A 25134-nucleotide genomic window follows, 5' to 3' on the forward strand; every position below is an offset into this window, starting at 1 on the left:
GTGAAGAGCTCTCCTGCGGTGTCAATACACCCGCACGCAGCAGTCGACGGAAGGTCTGGCAGGGATCAGTCCCGCCTACCAACGGCACACGCGAGCGACTGCATCTCGACTGCCAGATACTGTGCACAGCCAGGCCCCCCTCCCTCCCCCCCTCCCCCCCGCGAGAGAGAGACACATCTGCTTAGGCCACGTCGCCAGCTCGCCGTCTGCAGCAAACGAGCTCCGGCTGGTGAGGTGATGCGCAGCTGACCTCGTTCAGCTCTAGGCAGATCTCGAGGAGGACGCCAAGGAAAACGCATGCAGAGACGAACGCCTGCTGCTGCTGTGGCGGCAGCAGGCCTTGCTGCCGCTTCTGCTGTGTAACTAGAGCGAGGAGCTTATGGTCATCCACGGTAGGATCGCAGAGGGCAGAGCTTTGCCTAAGTTCTTCCTCAGAGAGGCCAAGGGCATGCGACGCGAGTTTCAACAGCATTTGCCGCGTTGTGGCTGCTGCCGCAGCACCCGACTTGCTGCAGCAGCACGCGGAGGCAAGGCACTGCGAGGCTTTCATGAGGATCGAGAAGGCGGGGACGCGCGGTGTGGGGGAGGCTGCCGCAGCGGCTGCTGCGGGTGGAAGCAAACGGAGGTCAGGCTGCTGCTGCTGAAGAGTCTTTTGCTGCAGCAGCTGCAGCACGACTTCCTTCAGGGCGTTCTGCACGGGTTCTTCCCAGTCCGTATGCCAGTGTCTCTTGATGGCTTCCAGCAGCAGCTGCAGCCCGACTAGCTTGGCGGCCTCATCGTAGCGCTTGTACGCATCTGCTGCAGCTTCGCTGGCGGCAGGTGTCTGCTGCTGCTGGAGCTCTTGCTGCTGCTGCTGCTGCAGGGCTGCGAAAGTCTTGCACTGGAGAGACACTGGAGGGAAAACGGCGAAAGGGTGTAGCAGCCACTGGAGCAGCTGCTGCATCTGGGGGTGCTGCCGCAGCTGCAGCAGCCATTGCGTTGCCTCGAAGTTCCCGTCTGCATGCAGAGCCAAAGAGTCTGTGACGTGTTGCAGCAGCTCAAGAGGGAGGTCGGCCCCGAAAGCCTGCTGTCGTTGCCTCTGGGAGTGCTCGTGTTGCTGCATCATCATATAGGCAGCGGCGATCTCTTGAACAAGCCGGAGGGGACATACGGCTGGATTCCACAGTAGCCGCGCCACCAGCAGCAGCAGCAGCAGCACCTGCTGCGGCCTGGCCGCTTAGGGCTGCTGCTGCTGCTCTGAAAAGGCCTTGCAGCAAGGCTCGGCGAAAAACAAGCAGCGTTTTTCCGGAGGGCTTTGTATCCGCCGCTGCTGCAGTGGGAGGCGTGCGACTTGTGGCGCCGCGGCTAGCTCTCCTGCTGCTGCGTCGCTGCTTCAGCAGCTGCTGCCGCAGTGATGGTAACGTAGGTGTGGCTTTGGGGACGGGCTTGCCCAGCAATGCCGATTACCTGCTGCCACGGAGTCTGTTTGCACGCGTAAACAAGAGAGCCCTCGTATCCAAGCCAGCGCATATATGTACTGTCAATCTACGAAGCAATGACTTTTCACATGTCCCCCCACACCAGAAATAACGTCGATCTAGAACACGAGGGCATGCAGCTCCTGGCCCCGAGGCGCCGCTGCCGCGGCTGCTGGTGCTGCTGCTGGAAAGCGTTTCTGGGAGGTGTTACTGCCGAGGTCGCCTGTTATTTAAAGCCTTAAAGGGTACTTAGGACACCCCTGTGAAGTTTGCAGGAGTTTCAGTCTCTCGCTGCCGGGGAAGACACTACCCTGCGCCCCCGCAACAGACCCTTCGATCGGCTGTCTCGTCCCCAGTCCTTCTAGGATGGCGCGTCCAATGCGAGGAAAGTATTTTTAAGTGAATGCTTGCACTTCTCGTGGGCTTCAGCCTTCCCCTCGCCCGTAGGGTGCCTTCCCTGGAGTTGGAAGCGATTCCGTGCGACCCTCTTGCAACTGCTGCTCGGGAGGCTCGTGCAACCAGCAACGGATTGACCGCACCTCATGCACATGACTAAGCAGGAGTTGCAATGTCTGGTGCTGTTTTCGAAGGAGAGCGAGGCACACTGACACAATCGCATCCAGGTAGATGATGTCCCAGTGCCATCGCGAAGGGTTCGCAGTGTACTGCTAGCCACCCAAGTAGCCAAAAAGCTAGCACGCATGCAGGCACTGTTAGAGGCACCGTTGGCGTTTGTGAAGCCACTACCTCCAGTAGGCTGACCCTGAGACTCGCCATCGAAGGTCTCCCAAGGACGCTCAAAAACTCGCTACACAATAGAAACTAGTTGAGAAACTGTTTAAGCTCCTTCTAAAAGCGGGTCGCCTTCATCCGCCCACTTGCCCCCTCTGTATTTTCAAGCGAAAGGAGGAGAGGAACATCTAGATTTGCAGAGCTGCACAGTCTAGTCCCTCATAGCTAAAAAGCGCCTAAATAGCATCTTTTACGTAGCGCACGGGAGAGGAACATCTGGATCTGCAGAGCTGCACAATCTAGTCCCTCACAGCTAAAGAGCGCATAAATAGAATCTTTTACCTAGCACACACGCACGCCACATTGCGTCGTTTTGTTTCGAGTTGACACTATTCTGCATGGCATACGGTACACGAACAAGCGGAGATCCAATAAATCTTTCCTTTTTCGAATTGCAATTGATGAAATCAATGAAGTGCCTAAGCGTAGCTTAGCTCGCTGGGAGAAATGGCATTCGGGCACGCAAACCGCGCGTCTCCTCCACGGCATTCGGCACCACAAAACCGTGCGGCAGAACAGTTCCTTACAGCTAGTACATGTGGCCAGCAGCCAGCTAGCTAGCCACTAAATAAGCTTCATTACGTCACAAAGGTTAGGCGGCTTGCCAAGCCGTCTGTCTTGCCCCATATCTGGATAAAAGTACACAGTTCGCTGCCTTTGGGGGAGCTCTCCGCTTCGCAGGGGATGAAGACACAATTCTGTACCCCCTGCTGCGCAAGCGGTCACGGCTTCGGCGGCTGCTAGCAGCCACTGGCACTAGTGCTGCGAGCAACGCCACCGAGGAACGGTGAGGGGCGGGGATCTCAGACCCCTTGAGAACGCTGCTGCTGCTGTCTGCAAAAAGTTTACAGGTAGAACTCGGCGCGGGAGAAAAAAAAGGGTGCATGGCTCAGGCCTTATGAGACTTTTTGTTGCGGGGTCGATGCAGGGAGGCTTCGAAGGCCACGAGACGGTCAGCGAGCGCCGCTGCTTCATCCAGCTGCTTCTGCTGCTCCTCCAGGTCCCCTGTGGCAGCCCACCATGCATGCGCCAGCACTCTACAGTTTAAGTGTCTCCCCTCGCTTCGTTAATTATATGCGGAGCAGTGACAAAAAATGAACCCCTGAGGCCAGAGATGTAGGCTAGCGCGCATGCCACAGATTCAGGAGGCAACGCGAGGCGCGTGCAGCATCTAACAGAGAAATAAGGCAGCGACCTGGAGACTCGCTCCAAAAAACAGCAAACAGTGCAGAAGACAGCGAATGGGATTTGCCATGAAGGGCTGCCTGCTGGCGCCTTGCCTTCTTTGGCCGCATGGTCTGCTGCTTTCTTCGCTGCGGCTTCCAAGAGCTGCAAATGATCTGCAGCAGCAGAAGCATGGAAAAGGAGGCCCCCATAAAGCGTGCATAGCACGCACATAGCCCACTAGCGGCTCCTATCCCCAGAAGCTACATGTCATTGTGCTGATTTTTTTTAAAGCCATGGACGGCACAAAACCAACACGGTATCGAACAGCTAGAGACGTCTCGGTAGAGCGCGCTGGCTAGCCAGCTAGCCAGCCAGCCAGCACGCAGCACCCAACCCTGCACAAAGCCTACCTGTATAGGACATGAGGGGGTTTTTGCCTGAGAGACACTTGAGAATGAAGAAGGCGACGTCTTTGAGTTTAAAGTAATTAAAGTGGCTGTTCAGGATCGCCAAGGATGACAAATAGTGCTCGGCTGTGTCCTCCTAGCAAGCACAGAACGCAGGTTCGCAAACGGAAAGACGAGTATGTTCTACTTGACGGGCAGGCACGGCGCGGAGAGAGGGTCACAGACTATACTACACGTCCTATGCCTTTTTCCGCATTGAAAATGGCAAGCAGCAGGGCAAGGCAACCAGGGGGAGGGGGACGGTAACAACAGCAACTGGATGCCTCAGCTATATATATATATATATATATATATATATATATATATATATATATATATATGTATATACATATATATATATATATGTATATACATATATATATATATGTATATACATATATATATATATGGGCCCCTCAGACCAATATAAGTGCACAGCATAGTATACATATCGAGAGATCGTGGCCCTCTAAATATGCCCTATTAGCCAGCCACTCAACGGACTTGTAATTGGTAGTCAAGACGCGTCGGTATATACTGCTCCGGCTTCATTGCATTTATGGCCTGCATCACACCCGTCAGTCCCATAGCAGAAAGCAATGGCACAAACGTAACACGTACATGTCCGCTACTCGATAAAACAAGCGTATACCAACCCCGTGATGATAAAGAAGCGCATAAACAAAAGACACGCACCTCCAGCTGCAAGACAGCGCGCTGCGTCTCCCCAGACACGGAGGGAACCGTCACGCCTCCATCTTCGGTGGAGAAGTACTCTGCAGCGCGCAGGCGAACATACGTACAAAAATTCATACATACATACATATACATATATACATGTATACATATACATATATACATCTATATACATTCATGTACAGATACATACATACATATATATACATTCATGTACATATGCATATACACATATGCATGTATACATATACATATATACATTTATATACATTCATGTACATATACATATATACATATACATATACATACACATATATACATTCATGTACATACACACATACATGCATACACACAAAGAGGCCGCTGGTTCCCTGCTGACGAGGCCTCAGGAACGACAGCGGGTTTATGCGAGGGGCGACCGGCTGAGCGGCTACGAAAAGGGAAGAGACTCCCGCAAGCCAGCGTCGTGATTTCCGTCGACTGTATATACAGCAAGCCAAGAAGGCTGCTGTGAGCAAACGTTCCAGCCGTTCAGAGAAGGCAGAAAGCAAGAACAGTGCCAAACACCCCATGAATAAAGGTTGGAGAAAAAAGAGGACGGAGAAGGCCGGGGAGACGCAGTCTCGCACCCCTAGCTTTAAGAGCCTCTGCGCTCTCTCCCCCCTCCAACCCGCCCCCCCTTTGTGCTCCAGTCCTTCTCTGTGTGACATATTTCTTTCTAGAATGAATAAGCCAGTCAGATGGCCAACCCCCTTTGCCTGTGGAGTTCCCTCTCTGCTTGTGCGTCGTCTGTTGGTCGCGCTAGGCTGTGCTGTAGCTGCCCGTTTTGTTTCGCCCCTGAAGAGGAGCCTATAGCTGGCTTGCATACCGTGGCAAGTTGACCTCCTTCGCCCTTGCCTCTCTGCCTTGCTCCCGCGCAGCCTGCCGCCTCCAAGCGTCGCTTTTGCTGCTTCGGTTGCTGCTGCTCCTGGCTGCGTCTCTTGGTGCGTTTGGACGCGAGGCCTGCGGCTGATGCGATCTTGAAGTGTTAGCCTTCTCAGCTGCCTGGCGCATCCCGAGCTGAGTCTTCTGCCCGTCTCCGGCGCATCTGCTGCCTGGCGTTCAGCCGCAGCCGTTTCTGAAGCTGCTGCGGCAGCGCTGAAGTCCTCCCGGTGCAGCTTGGAGCCGAGTCGAAACCAGCTAGCCACGTGACTGAAGGCGTCGTCCTCGTCGGCACTCACATTCGAGCCACTGCTGCTGTCGAGACTGCCGCTGCCGCTCAGCTTGCTGGAGGAGGAAAGACTGCGGGTTTCGCAATTAGTCTGGAAGGGGTAAGCTCTTTGCTGAGAGTTCGAGCGCTGCAGTCCTGGGAGCACAAAAAGCCGCAAACACGCAGGGAGGGAGGGAGGCATGGACTGCAGCCGTGAGACCCTCTGCTTCTACAGTGCCATAACCGGCTAGAAAGAAGCGCGTTTAGCTGCTAGCTGCTGCTGGCAGAAGACGCAAGGCCTACCCAAAGCCACCACTGAGAGTTCGTACAGTGCCGGCAACAGAGCAACAGACAGAACGTGCAGCGCGAACCCGCTGCACTGCGTGTAGGCAGATGCAATGGAGAGCAAGAAGGGAGCGAGGCAGGAAGAGACAGAGAGGGAGAAAGAGAGCGAGAGAGGCAGACAGAGAGAGAGAGAGAGACAGAGAGGGAGCGAAAGAGAGAGACAGACAGAGAGGCAGACAGACAGACACAGAGAGAGAGAGGCAGACAGACAGAGACAGAGAGGCAGACACACAGAGACAGAGAGGCAGACACACAGAGACACAGAGAGAGCGAAGGCAGCAGACAGAGAGAGTGTGTGTTTGTGCGTGCAGAGGGAAGGCAGGAGGTATTAGGGGAAAGTGCGTCAGGAAAGGACTCGCGAGAAAGGAAGGACGCTCAGGGGGATGCAAGTAAAGAAGACAGGCGCTGACGGGTAGCGACAGAGAGAGTTTCACTGAAGACAGCTCGGCAAAGAGAGGCAGCGGAAGGAGCAACGGGCAAAGGCAAGCAGCGGATGTCGCAATGCAGAGGGTGAAGAGACGGCGGGGATGCAGCAAGGCCTTACTGGACTTAAACTCTTTGAGTTCTCGCGAGTGATCTGCACACAGCCACCACCACAAATTACACGACCCCCATGAATTTCAGATGAGACACTGTAATGTAAGTGCTGAGCAGGCGACGGGGCATTGCACGCAGTGGCAGTAAGCAGCCTGCGCGCATCCCTGATGTCTCAAGAGCCGCTGTTGCGTCTAATCCACACAGAGGGGCTTTAAGGCTTCCTTTGAAGCTTGTTTGCATCTGTCTATCTATCGCTGCACGTGAGAAGCCTCCTTCAAGCCGCCATAGTCACCAGCGTTTCTCCTGAAGTCGCTGCGAAGTTGTGGACTGGTTGGGGAGCTGCTGATGCGTTCCCGGACGTCTTGCTGCGCATCCTGCTCCTGCGATTGCGGTGTTTCTTGCAGCTGCCGATCAGCAGCAGCAGAAGCGGCCTCCTCATTCGCCACGAGAACACTACCCCGTGCATTAGGAGGGCTATCCCGACGCCACCAAGACATGACTGAGGCCGTCAAGTTGTTGAGGTTGCTCGTCACCATGTCCTTCGCTTGCTGTAGAGAGTGTACCGCTCAGCCGCAGATGTGCTTGCATTTCGAAAGAAGCCGCCCGAGCGCAAACGGCAGCGGCGACCGTCTATGCAGCAGCAGCAGCAGGAGTAGTAGTAGCAGGAGGAGCAGCAGTAGCAGCAGTAGTAGGAGTAGTAGCAGCAGCAGTAGCAGCAGTAGCAGCAAAGCGCACTGTGGCGGCCCCTTTTTAGACAAGACAGTAGGGCAGCCGTACGGATTCTCTCCGGGTAGCCCTGTAGAATTAAGAGCAGCAGCAGCAGCAGCACCAGCACCAGCAGCAGCAGCACCAGCACCAGCAGCAGCAGCACCAGCACAACATAGGCCTACCTGTACATTGAGATCCCACTTGTACCAGCCCTGTAATCCGTTCGTTCGCCAGTACGCGATCAGAACCGGAGGGGCCACCTCTTTGATGTTTGGATATACCAATTTCTCGAGACGGAACGCCTGCAGCCGCAGCGTGCTGCAATAACACCGCTCTATCTGTCTATGCGCGGCCCCTTCCTATATTCATCAGCCCTTAGCTTGTGATGATCTGTGCGTTTCCCAGCAAGCGCCTGTGCGCCACTGAAAGAAACTCGGCACAGCCTTACCGTACAGCCTCACAGATAGCCGCATTACTACCCCGTTCTCCCCGCCATCCCCCCCCCTTCCGCCGCTGCCTTTCGAGTAAGCGCATGAGGCCGCTGCTCTTCACATGACGCACAACTGGGTCGCACGGGTGGAAGAGGTTGTAGACGCGCAAATTTGGGGGGAGCTGCAACCCCGTCTTCAGTATCTGCAGCGGCAGAAAAAGCAACAGCCGGCGTACAAGGTGTATGATCGAAACCCCATGCCACCCCCCAGCTGCAGCAGACGGCACAGAGAATGCGCTGCATGCTCCTCGATCTGTGCGGTAAAACGCAGTTCGTCAAGGGCTCCCCAACATGGCAAAACATCACCGAGAAAAAGCAGGCAACAACAACAAACGCCGCAACAGAAGCAACGGGTGCTGCTGGAAGGGAGGGGGGGGGAGGATGGGGTCACCTCTGGCGAGTTCAGGAGGAGGAAGGCCGGAAGACAACCTCCGAGCAGAAAAAGACACTCCGCGTTGAAATCCAATTTGGGAACTTCGCTGGTGGACTTGTGTTGCGTCTGCACGCGTCATGGGGGCGCATGCATGCACACATCTACAAGTGGAAAACAGGGTGTGCGGGGAGTTGGAGAAGGCACAAACAGGTGCTGGGAAAACGGCGAAGCGACCAGACGCAGAAACGTATTAGCGTCTGCGCAGAAGCGTACTAGCGTCTACGCAGACGCTAATACGCGAGACACACGGGCCCCAGAGATCCCTCAAAGGGTGTGAACAAAGTGCGAAAAGATCAGATCTGCCTTGCAGCGCATCTTGACTCAAGGGAAACACTGGCAAACGCTGTGTAAGCGGCCACAGGGATGGCGAGCATACGGGTCTAAAAGACTTTCCGCTAAGGAGTTCGTATGCCATGACGCTGCCGAGGGAGTATCCAAGAAGGCTGAAGCGGCTGTTGGTGAAACGGCCTGAGGAGTGCTGCAGCCAGCGGCAGAGAAGGACTCAATAAAACACAGGTTTCTAGCGTTGTCTCGGTGCGCAGCCACCCTTTCTGCTGCAGTGAGCGCTGCTTGGCGCTGCTGCTTGCTGGGGGTGGCCGTATGAGGACCGCTGGCCTCAACAAGACACAGCTAACCTTACGGAGACAGAAGGCGAGGATCCTAAGGAATACTTGCTAACGAAAGAAGGGCAGGGGAAAGTAAGCCACCTTAGGCCAGCATGCGTGCCACGAATGGAAGCACGCGATGCATACAGGGCAGAGAGAGCCGCGCCTCCAACAAGGGCTAGCCAGCGAAAGAGCACGTGCTCATGACAGGAAAGGCGACTGCCAGACGCGGCTGTAAAAACGCTTACGTGCTTCAGTCGGTGGTAGGCAGCGTTGAGCTGGGCAGCAACTTGCTGCATGATGAAATCTCCGAAGCGCGGCGTCATGAAGAAGAGTAAGTCCCCCGCGGTTAAGGTCAGGAGCCGCCGCATTTCATACATAGAGGAGATGCCGATGCTCTGAAACAAGCTGAAAAGAAATAGAGCCTCACAGCGGAGGCGCACACGGAGACAGCTAGACAGACGGCCAAACAAATCCTCATTCAAACGGCGGAGGAGCACCAGGGGCAGGCAGTAGTCACACAGAGGGTCAGCGCGCAAAAAGCAGAGAGGGTCCACGACACAGATGCGGCACGCAACAAAACGAAGCAGCACGAATAAAAGCGCTCATAACTCTTGTTGGGAAGACTCTAAGGGCAGACCAACAGGAACGCGTTGAGGGTAGACAGGAGAAGAAGACGTTGTTAAGGCACTGATTCGTGGAGCAGAAAGGCACCCTCGGCGAGGGAGGGAGGAAGGAGCCAGGAATAAGCAGGAGCATTACCAAGAGAAAGGAAAACGTGCGTCTTGGTACGCGCAGACAGACGACAGCGAGAGAGCGAGAGAGAGAGAGAGAGAGAGACGAAACGAGTAAAGCGAGGCAGACGAGAAACAGAGGCGGTGGGAGGCCGCGGTATGAGGAGAAGGTCGAGAAAGGGAAGAAGAGGTAAAGATGAAGCGCAAATACTCTCGTCTAGAGGGGCTTAGCAGGGAAGTTCGGGTCTGACTGGTCTTGTGCTTCCACAATGCATCTTTTCCAGTTGATGGCGAGGACGTGAACGCTCACTGGCTTTCTCCAATACCACAAAGAGTTCACGCATCTGAAGGCATAGCAGCAGCACCACCAGCGTCTTCACATTTCCGCTCGCTGCGGCAGAGCAGGTGCAGCACGCGTGTTTCCCTAAGGCCTGCTGCAAAGGTAACTTCGCAGCACCGCCTCTTTGAACGTGTAGGAGAGGCAGGCAGCTCCCCACGAGACGCTGTCTCATGATCATCCGCGGCTCTGCCGCCGATCATTGGACGCACGGCCTTGGTAAGGAGATTAAGAGATGCACAGCATGGCATGGCATGGCATGCGCGCGAGAGGCGCAAACACGGCAAGGCACAATACGCAGCACATCCTTGTTCTTTTTTGGAGTTTGCACTGGTTTCTGCCTGTCTGCCTGCCTATTCGCCTGCCTATCTGCCTGCTTGGTGGATGCATAAGGGAGTGAGTAGGCGAGTATATCAATAGAAGCAGCGCTACCTGATGGAATGCCTGAGCTGCTCTTGCTGACAAACTTCGTGCTGAGAGCCGCAGCCGATGCCGTGAATGACGAGGAGCACGTGTTCTACAGGTGCACACTTGTCTGCCTCCCCGAGGAGGAAAGAATCTGCTGGTTCTTCTCCAGCGTCGGCGGATGCTGTTGCCGCTGCGGCAGTCTCGGATACTGCCGTCCCCTGAACTGCACACAACAGGTCAGAAGGGGAGGGCCTTGATTGCCCAGAGAGGCCGTTGAAAGTCTCAGGCCGCAGCGGCAGCAATTCTGTCAATCTATTGATGCCCTCCATCTGTAGATCCTCGCCAAGAGAAACTGCTGCCGCTGCGGCGGCTCTGCGAGCAGCAGCAGCGGCCTCCTCCTCCTCCTTCTCCCTCTGCCAACTGGGGGCTCCTTCAGCGTCTGCTGCCGAGGAAGACTCTCCTGCATTGTGTCTGTTTTCCGCGTTCAGCAGCGCCTCATCTGTCAGAATCGTGTTCACCTCCTGCAGCTGCTGCTGAGCGGCGATGCTGCGACTGCTGCCAAGAGCGAGCAGACGGCTGCGCAGATTCAGAGGACTGCGTTGAGGGCCTGTTACTCCTGCCCTTGACACGATCTCTCCCTCGTCTGCCTCGAAATCAAAAGAACTGCTGCTGCTGCTCCTGCGGCTGCCACTGGCGCCCTTCTGCCGCGTCGCCGAGGGGGCTAGTAAAGGATCCATCCCCCCCCCCTTCGCACTGCCGCTTGAGGCCTCTTCGGGAGAAGCGCCTCCCGTTGGATCCACCCCCCCCTCGCTGCCGTCAAAGGAGGCTTTCTGCTGTTGTGTCGCGGCCTCTTCATACCACTCGTCGAGACTTGAAGATTCAGACGTTGGCTGCCCCGCGAGGAGTCTCGCTGGAACTGAAGCTGCAGACTGTGGAAGCGCTGCTTGAAAGTGGGGGAATAGGAGCTGAGGGACTGCCTCGCTCGTCACTTCGAAAGACTCGTGTCTCAAAGCCTCCGCGTTCTGTAGCTTGGCCTCTTCCAAGCCGACCGCCTCCTCAATTTGCACAACTGATGCTGAAGCCGAGGATCCGTAAAGCGAGGACTGCGGCCTGCTCTGCCGCAGGGCGTCGCGGAGGCGTTGCAAAGCTCTCTGTTGCACTGAATGACGCTGCGCTCCTGCGCCTGCTCCCTCTGCTGCTGCTGCAGTTGCTACAGCACCATCTCCCGCGGCCAGATCTCCTACCGGCTGTGCTGCAGAAGCTGCCGAAGGCTCCTCCAGAAAATTGCCGGAAGAAATGCCTCGTAACAAAGAGTCCCACATGTTTTGAGCGCTCTGCTGCGTCGGCAGATGCCGGGGAGAAGGCGGTCGACGCGGAAAATGCCGCAGTGTCGGTGCTGTTGCGACCCTTCGCGCCTCAGAAAACTTACGCCAGCAACGGACACACACGGACCGGCAGGAACGGCGGGAGGCAAAGACGTTACGGAAAGCCGATTCAATGAAATCCTCGCGCTGCTGCAACAGCCTGTTGTAAATGCTGCTGCTCTTGCGACGCGGGTTCCTGATGACTGGGATCCCGCTGTCGCCAATGCAGCAAAAAACACACTTACCTGCACTTGCTGCGGGTGGGGTTACCGCAATATTTAGCCTGTCACGGACGCAGCGACTGCTAGGACAGCAACAGCAGGAGCAGTTGCAGCAGGAAAGTCATGAAAATTCATGCGCACAGGAAGGCAGGATTGACCGCAGAAGCTTCGCGCGCGTTTGCTCTCAAACACGCTGCTTTTCGTTTGAAGACCACTGGAGGGCCCTTCGGCTAGCAGCAGCCGCCGCCAAGGTAACAAGCGTGGCGAAAAACACGAGTGCTACATGTAGAGGTTTGCATACTCTCTTCTCCGAAACACTAGAAGAAATGCCAAAGCAGAAGGTGAAGCAGACTAAGTATACACTGCTCCGGCGCGTGTTGTCTAGGAACATAAAGACAGATCTCAAGGTAGTAGCAGCCGCAGCAGTGGCGGGAACAGGGGCTGCTGCCTTTTTGTGCTATTGCCAAACGGCCTGCGAGCCTATACGCGTTCTGGTGCTCTTGAATCGCGTTCATGTCCATGTATGTGCTCTTTGCTGCATTTCAATTAATATAACACTGCGAGTTTTCTTTGGTTTACCGAGGCTGCGGAATTGAAGTCGGCACCGCGCCTCCTCGTGCCCGGCCGGCAACTGCTGTGGATTTCTCACCTCGTTGCACGATTTCCGCATGAAATATCCCCTTACTTCCTCTAGGGCGATCTCATAAACTGGTGCCTGCCTTCCTATCGTCAGCATCTGGAGCTGCAGCAGTTGCGCTTGCAGCGTGTTGCTCGTCCGCAACCCCACGCCTGCCGCTTCCTGCCATACACAATGCCCAGTAGAGGCGCTCCGGGGGGCCCAGGCGGAAGGCGAGGAGGCTCCCGGGGAGGCCGTGGCTCTAAGCCTCAGAGAGGCAGTCGCAGTATTCCTACAGAGGAGGAAGTGCTCGCAAGGAACGCGGGACCGTCGGAGAGCAGCGAGCAGTCAGACGAGCAGACAGAAGAGGAGCTGCAGCAACCAAGGAGGGGTCCAGCCTTCGTAGCGAACAGTGACGTGAGTCTCAGCAGCTGCGGCGGCACCCAGCCCTTCCTTATCCTGTGCCCCCTGCTTCTTCCATGATGCGCATGCAAGCATGCATGCATGCATGCACGTTGTTTCTTCTGTACATCCTCAGGACGAAGAGCCACTGGTGGGACCTTGATTGCCTTCTCGCCCCTTCCTGCGTTCCCTAGCGGATTTCCATGGCATGCAGTGCTCCTCGCTCAACAAGGGCTGCCGTTCTGTGGTCTTCCCTCCCCAGTGCACATCTGTTGGAGACGAGTGACTACAACAAGCTACTCTTAGGGAGGAGCTTGCTGGATTTGACCCTGTTGCTTGTATCGCTGTACAGGGGAGTAGAAGAGGTCGTAGGACAGGATGGGGGCGTCTTCTGGACGCAGGGAACCGAGGGGTGGTTGCTCGTGCGTGAAGGGGGGGTTGTCAGGTCCGTGTTGCAGTGTGCTTTGTGCTTCTGCTGCTATTTCAGCTGGGGGGAGGAAATCCTAACAGGGACGGAGCTGCGATCGAACATCGGGGACCATCGCGGCGCGAGAGGGAAGCCATGGAGAAGGCCAAGCAGGCAGCCCTTATGCAGGTGATCTTTCCCCGCCTTCTGTGCTTGGTTTCGCTCGCTGTTTCTGCGTGCTCCTGTCTTTCGGTGCGATCATTTTTTGTGTATGCTCGCTTCTCGCTGCGGCTCGTGGGAGGGAGGCGCCTTGATAGGCTTGTTGTCGCGCTGCTAGACTAGCGTGGTCAGCACTTCTGACTGCCGGTCGCCTCCTAGCTCCTCGGCGCAGCCACAGGAGGATGCCAGAAAGCATTCTTGTAACAGGGAGGGGGCCCTTGATACGGGGGTGGGGCCTCTATAGGGTAGAGAGTGCGTAAGATTGTACGAGGCAGCCTAGCGGCTGGTGTCGAGGCGCACAGAGAGCAGCTCTTTGCGAAGCCGTTTGGCCAACACAGCCTCCATGGTAGAGGCGTGTTTGATGACTCTGTTGCTTCTTCAGAAGCTCCAAGCTGAAGGAAAAACAAGCCGTGCCAAGGCAGACCTTGCCAGGTGGGTTGCTCAATACGGAGGACACAAGGGCGAGAGGCTACTTTTCCCCGTGTGTTTTGCCACGTGCCCTGCCTGGCTCGGAGCTGTGTTGACGCCATGGCCGCTACAAGATAACAGCGCCAGAAGAGCATTGGCTGCCGCCGATGCTCACACCTTCCTCCTACGTATTCATCGGCTTGCATGGAGTGTATGTTTGTTCTGCCGGCTTGCAGACTGGCTGAAGTTCGAAAGAGGAGAGAAGAGGCAGAACGCGCCAGAAGCGGCACGTCTTCCTAAGCCTCTCTTAATATTAAAAGCGCTAGAAGCAGCAGTACCAGCTGCCTTCGCAGGTCCGCATATGCGAAAACTCAACAGAGGTCGGGTGACTCTGTTGCGCGGCGAATTCCCGCCATGGCTTATGGTCTGCTTGCCACCAGCACTACCACTTAGTGTTGCCACAGCCTCATCGTATTGCTGGCTGCACTGTCGCTTGTGCTTTAGGGGTGCAGCATAGTCTGCAACTTGAATACTTAGCAGCAGGCTCTTGAGGGATTGCCTCTGCCGAGGGGGAGGGCAGGGAGGGATAAGGAGACACAACGGCAGAGAGGCGTCGCTAGTTTGTGCCTATGATAGAACTGCAGCGGAGAGCCACGTCCTTCAGCTGGGTTCCCAGTATAGAGGCCTTTTCAGAGATGGAAAGGCGCGCGGAAGGGGTGCCAGCGTTTCCGCCAGTTATAGACTGCCGTGGTTTAATGAAGCTGCGGCGGGACCGGCTTTTGTGGGTCTTCATATCTCGCGAAACCAGAGCATGCAGAAGCTGCTTTAAGAAATCGTTCTTATCGTATATACCTGCAGAGCCGCTCACCAGACCAACTGCAATGAGATAGGGGGACTAGCATGGGGTACAGTTTGATGGTAGTGTGGTGACTTGAAAAGCTGTATACATGCCAGGAAAGGACAGTTACTTCGAGACATATATGTTTCAAACAATCGTTGCCCGAAGTGATGCCAATGAAGGGGCTAAGGGGTGATTGACTGGCAAGAAAATAAGAATAGCGGCATAGTTGGAGTGCGCAGGGCAAACCCTCACCTGTGAGAGCCCTGGCAGACACCTGCGCCCAGGTGCTGCAAAGTCCCTGATCGACGAATGCCTGAAATTCTTCTGCAGTAGCTTCTGCCTTGCGTTCCGAAACGGAGTCGGCCTTCGTGGCCAACAGGCACACTATGGCGTCGGGTGCGTATTTGCGGCACTCTGCCATTGCTGTCCTTGTAAGCCAGCGGGTCGCGGTGCTCTTACAGGTCGAGGACTGCCCGTCCACGCATACCAACATTGCCCTGGTACCCCGCCAGAAAAGTTCACCAGCAGGATAATTTCCAAACTGACGCAGCACAGAGAGGCCAGGGCTAACTGCGGTCTGGGAGTGTCTGACCCCATAATTTCTCATCATTGGCACTGCATGGGGTTTATTGGCCTACATATGCAGTGGAAGAAAAGGAAGTGCACGGGGAAACTTGAGACTGACCCCCCTATGGGTATCCCAAAAATCGACATTCACAATACAGGCAGCCGGTTCTGAAATCGCCCAGGACTTGGTTCCCAGACGCATGGACCAAGTAGGCTCAGGGTGGGAGCTGAAGTTGTTACTAATGTACCTGCATCAGTTACAAGTCTCAGTTGCCTCTTCTGTCTGCCCTTCCACCTACTCTATAACTCAATAGTAGCTTGTGGATTTGCCTACCGTGGTTCTGTGCTGCATGGCCATAGATGTGAAGTACATGGGTGGATATGCAGCGTGCTTGCCCTTGTATTGGCCTTTCGTGTCACTAAGTGGTGGAAAAAGCTTCAGTGTCAGTGTTCATGTTTTTCGACGAGAATAGACAAAAGTAGACAATCAGGAAGCGCTAGACAGGTCGTAAGAGAAGCCACTGATACAAATGACGCAGTGTATACGGGATCAACGGGTTACTAATTAAGACTCAGCGGATGCAGCTGCTACCGGGTATTTGCGTCACTGTATTTACCTGTTCACTATACTTGTCTTGCCGGACTTCGGGTCACCAATAACTACAATTTTCTCGTGAAAAACCGGCAAGGCCTCCATGACGCTGTCATCCAGAAGTGTGCTCGACAAATCAGGTTTCCTAAATTTCCACATTGTCTAGTAATAAACTCTACGAAGCGCAATTGCTACTGGAAAGGGGGGGTCTAGTAATAAACTTTGTGAAGTGCAATTCCTACTGGAAAGGGGGCCACCAATAACAGCGTCAACTGGTCAGGTTCAACCATAAAACACGGCGCAGAGAAGTCTATCTGCCTAGAATGTACGTACAGATGTATATATATAATACTTGCAAATTTTTAGCTATATGTAAAGTCTTTTGAACTGCATGTTCTCACGCAGGCCGGGCTGCATGTAGTCGTCAGACTTACCTTAGGCCGAGATACATGTAGAACATAAGGCCCCGCCGAGCAGACTCCTCAAACCATCGCTAAAGGGAGCCGTCAATGCTATTCCTGGGGAAGCAAGTCCTTTCAGCATATGTGTGCTTACCGAAAGTTGTCTAATGAGGGAGTTTTTGCCAAACCTTTATCCCAAGCATGCCCACTGCAGCAAGCAGGATGAAGACGGTTTCACTTGAGACATGAGACTCTACGAGTCTTCACCTAAATGTATTATTTTCCTTTCGATTATGCCAATCACCAAAAATATTCCGACTTTGGAGAGCATCACTCTTGAGGAAGAATATGTATACTGAGGTCACTTTTAGTCAGGGACAGCCCAACAACACTCCAGCATCATAAAATCTGACACATATTGTGGTTTCAAAAGCTAAGTACAGCTTTACAGGTTAAACTTTGGGCACGCAGGCAGAACACAGTCGACACAAGCAAGAGAGGGATGTGGCAGCCCACATCGGTCCTGACCGTATAAGGAGCGTCAACACTGAACAGCGCCCGTCATTTTAGGGGCGCAAGTTCCCATCTTTAGCGTATATTGTGGTCTGTTCAGGCCACTTATGGCACGGTTCATTACGAACGCAGGATACAACCAACATCTTGCCCCACAATATTGCTTTTTCTCGTCGTTTACCGTTGTCACCCCACAGTTGTGATCGTTCAAAATTCCACCGACCTTAAGATGCTTCACTTCCGAGCTGCTGTGGATAGGGGCGTCTGCATCATGTATCGGTCTTTTTGTCTCTTTCTCAGAAACATGTTCAGCTTGTGAAATAGCAAAAATTCTACCAAGGCGCTGTACGTGTGGGCTTGCATTCGCCGAAAATTGCTTGCTGTGCGCATAGCACCCTTTTCCCGCAACTCTGGGGCAACATTCTACGTGGCTGTGTCCTTTTTCCAAATGCACTACGCTAGAGGACTCAGCTACACTTCGGCATACGTCCTGCAATAGAATTGACTAAGTGGGTTTGCTTTTGGTATCTTTCAGTTGTAGAGTAGCAATATCTCAGTAGGCTAACAATCAATGTTTTCTGCCTGTGCGCTACATGTTTTTTGAAACGATCAGTGAGTGCTCAAAGTAACTAGCAGATGCAGCAACGCACATCCTTTCTTCCCCTCTCTCCTGATGGCGGAACGCCGCTATGCTAAGGCCCTCATAGGGGCGAGCTCTAGGGAGAGGGCACTTGATAACTTCCCACTAAGTACTGCACTGGGTCTGAGGTAATTATCTCCCTACGGTGACCCTAAAATCAACGTTACAACTACACACTGGCATATTTGGGGTACAGGTATTGCGTGCAGTATCACAGCTAGTATAAATAACATTTGGACATCAGTAAAGAGCAATCACCGGAGGTGCGTGTATTGCTAGCAGGATAGTGTTGTGGCTGCATCCTAACCTGCTGTCATTTCCAACTTTTTTCACACCCCTACAAAGCATCGAATCTCGCCATTAAAGCTTCCACAATCAAGCAACTTGTGAACAATCAAGGAGTCTTCCGGACTATTCGCCTGGGTCTCTATGTTTGCCTCCATTAGGGACTGTCCATTACACTAGTCAGGTAATGAAGTGTTGCGGTCGCAACTATATTCCTGGCTACACTATATCAATGCACATTTTACTAGATACCCTCAAACGTACCGGATCCCCAAAGTGCAATCGTGTCCCTGATTATCAAGCCAGAGACAAAATCCTGGAGTGACGGGCCTGTACACATCTTTGGAGCATGCTCTGATTCCTGTTCCTCAAAACACCACTAAAAGAAGCGTGAACATTGCCAAAACGGTACATTTTGCATTTAGAGGTAACCAAGCAATGCATCACGTTTTAGGGCCAAATACCACGAGTTCCGGCTTGTTGAAAGCACAAACCGATGATATTAGATCGTTTTACGATCCCCAGCAATGCTGGTGGTGGACGTTTTCGACGAAGCCATCCGGCGGCTCTGTCAAGAGTTCTGTCGCTCACTGTGGGGACTTGCTAGTTGCAGAAGGAAAGAAAGGCTCCACATAGAAGCATGGATGTGAGCGCCAACCTTTTTCAATATTTTGGTCACCTTTTGGCACAAGCTCTTTCCAAAGCTCCCCAACAGACTGCTTGACCTCAGGGCTCAAGCGCTTCACGTCCTGGGGCGCCACGTGTGAACTTGGTCCAATCTTACTCGGAAGGGAAAAAGTACGCCCTATTGCTCCCCCATCAATGGGATGCACATAGGTCCACTCGCTATACTCGTTCTATGTCCCAAAGTTGCTTTTCTGGACTTAAGTTCTCAAATGTGGTGCTAGCAGCACAGTTCCGTGTACGCGCGAAGCTCGGCGTTGCTTGCCCTTGAATGTAGGCGAACCGATGCTAACTTGAGTAGTCCTAATAGTTTGTTTTAAAGCCTTGTTTTATAGTAGGCATGCAAGAATTTTGAGCATGATAAGCACGTGCAAAGCAAAGCATGCCCAAAGGCCGTCCGGCGTCGTGGAACAGCAGTGGCTTTTCGCGCCGTACAGCTACCTCACAGCCGGGAAGATTCTTGCTGAAATAATAGGTTGGGCTGAATACATACTTTTAAAGGCATAGAAGAAACTTGCAAGGGCTCATGTTTTGTTGCTGTGCCCGGACATATTTGCCATGTATTGTGAGCCACTGGTCTACTAAATCGAAAGATCCAATAGAGGGATACTATTAAAAGGACTCTGTAAGGTACAGCTTACTAAGCTCCTGATTCCAAGGTTAAAAATCAATTTCGCGCCCAGAGACCCATAGTGCAGTAGGCTCAGGATGGGTTCGTCTCGGTGCATCGATTCGTCAGTCCGTAGATCAAATTCTGGTCCACAGTCAAGCCCAAAGACTTCTAAGGGTCTTCACGCAAATCTCTCTAAAGCCATAATTAGGTATACTGAGTCAGTTCAGAACCGTGTCGTGCCTCACCCCAACGCCTGCGTCTCCGAGTCCGGCGCCGTCCGGAGCATTTGCCGTGGGCAGCATCCCGTGAAGCATCACAAGTTTCGCGCCCTCTTCCAGGATGTAGCCTCAATTACCGTGTGTTTTAGGTACGATCGCCAGAAGGTTGGGTTTTAAGGGAGCTTCGTCATCCCAGTTAAGGTAACTTTTTCATGCCTGTCAAGCTCAGCAGTGCGTGTCTTCCTCGGACAGGGATTCCCAGTTCCTTTTTCGCCCTTTTCCCCCACGATTCTTTTTACTTTCCTCTAAATTGAATTCACGTAAGCAGGAGGCTTGTAATAATTGTGTTGGGGTCGTTTTATTCCAACGGTTCCTGTGGACCCCTCAGTTTCGTTCCTTGTTTTGTCTTAACTTTTCATAGTTTTCGTTTCCTATACCAGTTTTTGTGCTTATCAGAAGCTACCACTTTTCACTCCCACCGAAGCTTCCCTTAGTGCGGTGCCTGTGATGTTTACGCGGTGCACCGCCCTCCCTGTCACCGTTTTCTTTTTCCAGAGGCTTCTCATCCCCTCAACTATTTAGCCCCCAGATGATGCGATTTATACAAGTAACGCATTGTCTACTTTTCCTGAGAGGCATAATGCCCCGTCGGATGCGATTTCTCCATGTGGCCTTGAGCGTTGGCTTGGCAGTAACAGGGTGTCTACGTGTTGAAATCGGCTGCCAATGGGTAGCTGCAGCTGCTTCAAGGGACAACCCTGAAGACCTCACAGTCTCTCGCTTTGCCTCCCAGCTTGCAGTCAAGGCTGACGCGGCTAGTCTTGTAGCATGGCAACAGGATGTCGAGGACAGCTTGCAGCAGTTTCGACACCAACTGAAGAGTGACTATCCTCTGCCGCCCACACGTAAGTAGGCAGTCGCGTTTATTGTTTTCTCCCACGCTGTTGCGCGCACGACTATAAATTAAGTCAGTGAGGATCATTGGTTTCCTGTGACCTTTGCAGCCGAATCGCTGCACACGAATGCCATATTTTCTCTGAGGGAAGCACCTGGAGAGAGATTCCGCTATGTGTCACACGTAACGCCTCGTATCTTTGACTTCTTTTCGATCGACACGAAGAAAAAGCGGATGGTTGAAGCTGACATCTTCTATACTGAGGCTCGAGTCCTACATGGTGAATATCACGCCTTTACCAGACCTTACTTGTATATCTTCTGTCACCTGAGCCGCGATACCACTTGGAATGCTAAAAATAGAATGAACCACTTCTGTAGAAGACTGCTTTAAAACTCTTCTCGCTTTTTTGTGTGCTAATAGACCCCGTCAGAGACGCTGAGAAGATGGCCGAGCGAGCAGAGAACATTATGCTACACCTGCAGAACAAGCAGTCCCAGTTGCGGGCTCTTATCGATACGAGGTCCACTGACTCCTCTTCAGCTATGTTAACGTTACAGAAGGGTGTGGGTGATATGAATCTCGAGCAGCTACAAACTTTTGAATCCAAGGCAACAGAGGAGCTCGAAGCAGCAAGGAAGGTACTGGGTGCTTCCCCCGTCGTTTTCTGCTTGTCGCCCCACGCAACCCTTCCGCAGGGTAGCATACCAGATACTATCTGTGAATCCGTTTGTATGCCCTCTGTTGCTTTGTCTGCTCAACTTTTAGCTGTCGTGAAAGCTTGTGAGTGGTAATTGCATGCTTACTCCTCTTGTTCCTAACTGCTTGCAGTATTCCCTTCTAACCCCAGGAACCCGCATTCCTAGTGCAGCTAAGCTTTGCCTTCTGTGTTGCCTTCGGGCTGGCGTTTTTGCGTGTTAGGTAGTAGAGGACTTGGAGCGAGCTGATGCTGAAACTGTGAAGCAGACGACACAGGCTGGGCGGCTGTTGCATGAAGCGAGGGCTGGAATTCTGCAGTCGGGGAAGGAAGCAAACAGTTTGAGGAAGGGACTGCAGCGTCTGGGTATACAGTTTCAACACCTAGTAGCTAGCAGCGGAGTGGAGCTGCAGTCATCCGTAGACTACATGAAACGCGCCCAGGAGGTCTTGTCCAACTTGACCAAGTCTTACAACGCGGGCATGAGCGAATTAAAGCGGAAAAAGGCCATTCTAGAGCGTATGGCGGAGGCGATGAAGATTCCCACTTTATTTGAAGAGGTGATGAGACGCCTGAGATATTCACAGGCAGCCATTGATAAGGTAATGAAATCCGCACCATCCGCGGAGGAGAAGGGTAATATGTTGAAACTCCAAGAGTTGATGGTACGCCTAGACGAAGAAAGGGCTAAGATACGAGAGGCAGGCAAGGAAGGAAATGCTCTCATTACTGACATGGCAGCGACAGAGGCGCGCCTGAACGCAGCGATCGACCAAGCAACCAGCAAAGCCATGAAGGATGAAGGGCAAGTTCACTTGCAAAAAGTACAGGATCAGTTGGTAGGAATGCGGAGTAGCCTGACGGAGAATTTGAAAAAGGCGGAGTCCTTGCTCTCCTCCGCCACCTCAGAAATCTCGAATCACCTTGAGAATTGCCTGGAATTTTGCAAAACAGCTATTGAATCCAGCGAGGCGTGGTTGAAGCAGGCAGTGGAGCAACAAAAGAACTTGCGCAAGACGCTTGTCACGAAGCAGGAAGAAGCAGCTGCTGCTCAGAATGCGGCTCGTCAGCTCAAGCGGGTGCTACTGGAAGACATTGCAGACGTCCAGTCGAAACTGGCCTCTGGAGCAGCAGATGCAATCCAGCTGGAGGCCCAGTACTCGCTGAATGCCCACAAAGATACAGCTGAAGCTTTGTTGCTTAAAGCAGATGAAGCCGTAAAACGGATAGAAATTGAGGCGGCGAATGTTCAGGCGCATGCAGCATCTGTTTACGACAAAGTGAAGGAGACCTTGCATACTCTTAGCAGTTCGGAGAAACTGGCATCAGAATTGGCTAGCAAAGCAAAAGAGCAGCAGAAGGCGCTGCTAGAACAAAATCTTCAAGGCAAGGAAGCCGTGGAGGCTGCCTCTGAGGCTGAGAAGGCAGGACGAAGATCTGCTACTGCTTCAATGCTTGCAGACAGGAGCTCAAGCCTTTCTAATGCCTTGACGATGCAGGTGGAGGAGATGAAGGCAGCCATGAAAACGATTGACGACTCTCTCGTCTCTATGCAAGGATCCAACACGGATGAGGCACAGAAAGCTGAAGAGGCCGCGCTCACCGCTAAGGAGCTGAAGAAATACCAAGACCAGGCGGTGGATAACATAACAGAAGCGGATAAGTACCTGACGCAGGCCAAGCAGACGAAGGCACAGATGAATCTTGCAGAAGACAAGCTAAGCAAATTGATCAAAGAATTTCACGAGGCTTTGAAACAGAATTCAATAGAGCTTGTGTTGAAAGATTTTGGTGGAGACAGTACAGCGAAGTCACCGGCGGGGAAAGAAGATTCCACTCAAGGAGGTCCATACCCTGCAGGCAGCGGGGAACCGAGCCGACTGGTTTCTCTTGGAGCGTCTGTGCAGCAAGACGTTGGACAGCTGCTAAACTTTGCATCTGAGATGATGAAGTGGGCGGACGAATCTGAAAAGGCACAACAACAGGCGCTGTGGGACTATACCAACCTGCGGTTGTCATCTTTGAAGGCAAGCTTGGAAACTGGGGATGGCGCAGCTTGGGAAGGGAAGGAGGGACAGCACAGCGGTGCAGAGGGGGACTTGCTGCCTACGACAGTAATCAAAAAGATTAAGCAAAATCCAACCGAACTGCTGGAGTTCAGGAACCAAGGAGGAGGCATCGCGGCCATAAGGGACGTTGTAGATGGGGTGCTGCAGCAGCTTTTCAGTATTCTCTCCCTTGCTGAGGGTCGGCTCACAGATCTTCTCAACATTGGCGTGCCTGAACTGGAAAAGCATATGGCATCTGCCCAAACAGCAGCAGAGGAGCTATACAAAGAGAAGGCCGAGGCCGCAGCCGCTGGTGGGGTGCAGGCCGGAATTCTTAGGTTCTTAGAGAGTCTCTTATGGGCACTCCACCTTTGCGAGTCAGACGCTTACGACTATCCATTTAGTCTTGCGGTTCGACGGACCAGGGTATTGAATGCGCTGTGTGTCTGGCTTTTGCAGACAAGATAGAAGATCACGATTCCGCGTTGGCGGTGGCCTTCGCCTCCTGCGTACAGCGTGCGCGGCAGCTGGCAACTGGGCTGCATGTTGTCGCCGACGAAGTGGAGAGCTGTTCCCGTGATGTCGGCTCCACTTTAAAGGAGCTGAAAACCTTCAGAAGCCTGCATTCCCTCACTCCTTCAGAGGTGGCAACGGAAACTATGCAGACCTCGAGAGTAAGAAGCCTTTTGTCTACTTCTGACTCGTCTGTGGCCATTCGCCGATTGTCTGAAATTTCTAGCTCCGATATCAGCATTCCCTCTTTGGATGAAATGGCTCGTCTTTCCGAGGACCTTGCGGCTAGAGCTGCAGATGCCAAGAATGGACTTGTAAATCGCGTTGCACATCTCAAGGCCCTATCAGAGTCTGGAGTAAATGATCCTGCACCCTTGCCTGAGACGGGGTACATAGATCCCTTACCCATCCCAAGTAGCTCTGCTCCGCAGCAGCCCGAGAAATCGACTCATGGGACCCCGCCTGGAGGAAGCTCTTCAGGAAAGAACGATAAGAAGGGCGGAATTAGCAACCCTACAGTATTTTTGGCCGTAGGCGTCGCTGGGGCAATTCTATTGTTTGTAGCTCTGTCCTTCTGCGGGTTGTACGCATACAAAAAGCGGCAGAAGCGACTTAGCTGCCGAAAGCAAGTGGATTCTTCATCTGACCAGATGCGCAACAAACCACCAGACGCTCCCGGAGATTCAGTTGTCTGCAAGCCCACCTTTGGCCTCTATAAAATATCTCTAGAGATGGATGATCCTGGGATGCAGGCGCACATGCAACAGGTAAACTCTCGGGCAAATGCTGGCGAAGGTGCTCGCGGGTTGATCCCGGCAGTTGTCAGTGTCCCCGCGAGGGAGATCAGTATGGGCGACTTGGAGACGGGAAAAATAGACACTACCAAAAAGCAATACTTTATAGATGAGCATCATTTAGTGGCCAGAGAACTTAGCAAGATTCAACCTTCTAGGTGTCGCACACCCCTAGCCTTTGTTGTCTCCTCAACTCCTGTAGACGCAGAGCCCCCCGGGCCGACCTCTGCCACCACAGGCGTACGTACACCACGCTTGTGGGAGTCCGATCATACTGAGGAGTCTGTCCAGGGGCGCTCTGCCTCCCCATCTGTGGAGCATCATCGCCAAGAGCCGAATGACGAGCAACAACAAGAGCAATCTGGGGCTGAGGAGCTTCGCGAACTTGAGGGTGAAATGGAGTTGAACTTGGAAACTCCAGTGGATGACGAAACGCCCAGGTCTTAGATGCGATTTGAAAAGCACTCATCTCTGTAGTGTGGGCCTATGACACGCGCCTTCTTCCAAATATTACCCAAAGAGTGAAAGGGATGTTCAAGAAACGCCCCTTCTAGTGGGGGCCGTGTTTCCTCTCGCAAATTTCAATGTCATCTTCTAGAGCTGCATAGGTGGCTCCTCGCTATAGCGTTTGCCTCTAAGGAGGAGTTGAAGACCCTAGGTAGTCTGAATTTTCCGCTTGCAGCAGCAGTGTTTAGAGCTCCGGACATGGGCTCACTCATATCTTCCGGGGTGCCTGATCCATAACTTACACAAGCAAGCTTGTTGCCGACGCAGTCGGTGCATTACAGGCCATTGAAAGCAACAGAGAGGGGGCAGCCCTCAGTGAATACAACTTGCGTAGAGCCCTTGTATA

General features: G+C 53.3%; 3 protein-coding genes across 3 annotated transcripts; 2 read left to right on the forward strand and 1 right to left on the reverse strand.

Moving 5' to 3' along the window:
• Positions 1-3138: 3138 nt before the first annotated feature.
• On the reverse strand, positions 3139-11666 carry LOC34622874. The gene is made up of 16 exons (XM_026334630.1): positions 10940-11666; positions 10369-10567; positions 9851-9943; positions 9114-9273; positions 8637-8738; positions 8219-8326; positions 7899-7970; positions 7520-7639; positions 6922-7177; positions 6637-6669; positions 5427-5903; positions 4559-4638; positions 4367-4426; positions 3827-3959; positions 3530-3589; positions 3139-3254 (listed from the first exon to the last, which is right to left on the reverse strand). The coding sequence occupies exons 1-16, from the start codon at positions 11664-11666 to the stop codon at positions 3139-3141; spliced, it is 2796 nt and encodes a 931-aa protein (XP_026190415.1).
• Positions 11667-12740: 1074 nt separating this feature from the next.
• Positions 12741-13377, forward strand: LOC34622875. The gene is made up of 2 exons (XM_026334631.1): positions 12741-12962; positions 13300-13377. Exons 1-2 carry the CDS (start codon positions 12741-12743, stop codon positions 13375-13377), a joined length of 300 nt encoding a protein of 99 aa, XP_026190416.1.
• Positions 13378-19974: 6597 nt separating this feature from the next.
• On the forward strand, positions 19975-24728 carry LOC34622877. The gene is made up of 5 exons (XM_026334632.1): positions 19975-20239; positions 20339-20499; positions 20721-20870; positions 21151-23385; positions 23439-24728. Exons 1-5 carry the CDS (start codon positions 19975-19977, stop codon positions 24726-24728), a joined length of 4101 nt encoding a protein of 1366 aa, XP_026190417.1.
• The last annotated feature ends 406 nt before the right edge of the window (positions 24729-25134 follow it).

The sequence above is a fragment of the Cyclospora cayetanensis genome, unplaced genomic scaffold, assembly GCF_002999335.1.
Source record: "Cyclospora cayetanensis isolate NF1_C8 unplaced genomic scaffold, CcayRef3 CcayRef3_contig_46, whole genome shotgun sequence".
Taxonomy (NCBI): domain Eukaryota; phylum Apicomplexa; class Conoidasida; order Eucoccidiorida; family Eimeriidae; genus Cyclospora; species Cyclospora cayetanensis.

What these genes read in the sequence shown, in the direction of transcription:
- LOC34622877 (XM_026334632.1), top strand. Translation starts at nt 19,975, where the DNA reads ATGCCCCGTCGGATGCGATTTCTCCATGTGGCCTTGAGCGTTGGCTTG. An exon ending in CTATCCTCTGCCGCCCACAC is followed by an intron (nt 20,240 to 20,338) that starts GTAAGTAGGCAG and finishes TGACCTTTGCAG; the next exon opens with CCGAATCGCTGCACACGAAT. An exon ending in TCTTCTATACTGAGGCTCGA is followed by an intron (nt 20,500 to 20,720) that starts GTCCTACATGGT and finishes CTGCAGAACAAG; the next exon opens with CAGTCCCAGTTGCGGGCTCT.
- LOC34622875 (XM_026334631.1), top strand. Translation starts at nt 12,741, where the DNA reads ATGCCCAGTAGAGGCGCTCCGGGGGGCCCAGGCGGAAGGCGAGGAGGC. An exon ending in CCTTCGTAGCGAACAGTGAC is followed by an intron (nt 12,963 to 13,299) that starts GTGAGTCTCAGC and finishes ATCGCTGTACAG; the next exon opens with GGGAGTAGAAGAGGTCGTAG.
- LOC34622874 (XM_026334630.1), bottom strand. Translation starts at nt 11,666, where the DNA reads ATGTGGGACTCTTTGTTACGAGGCATTTCTTCCGGCAATTTTCTGGAG. An exon ending in TCCACCCGTGCGACCCAGTT is followed by an intron (nt 7,640 to 7,898) that starts GTGCGTCATGTG and finishes CTGCGGCTGCAG; the next exon opens with GCGTTCCGTCTCGAGAAATT. An exon ending in GTCTTGACTACCAATTACAA is followed by an intron (nt 3,960 to 4,366) that starts GTCCGTTGAGTG and finishes TGTGCTTGCTAG; the next exon opens with GAGGACACAGCCGAGCACTA.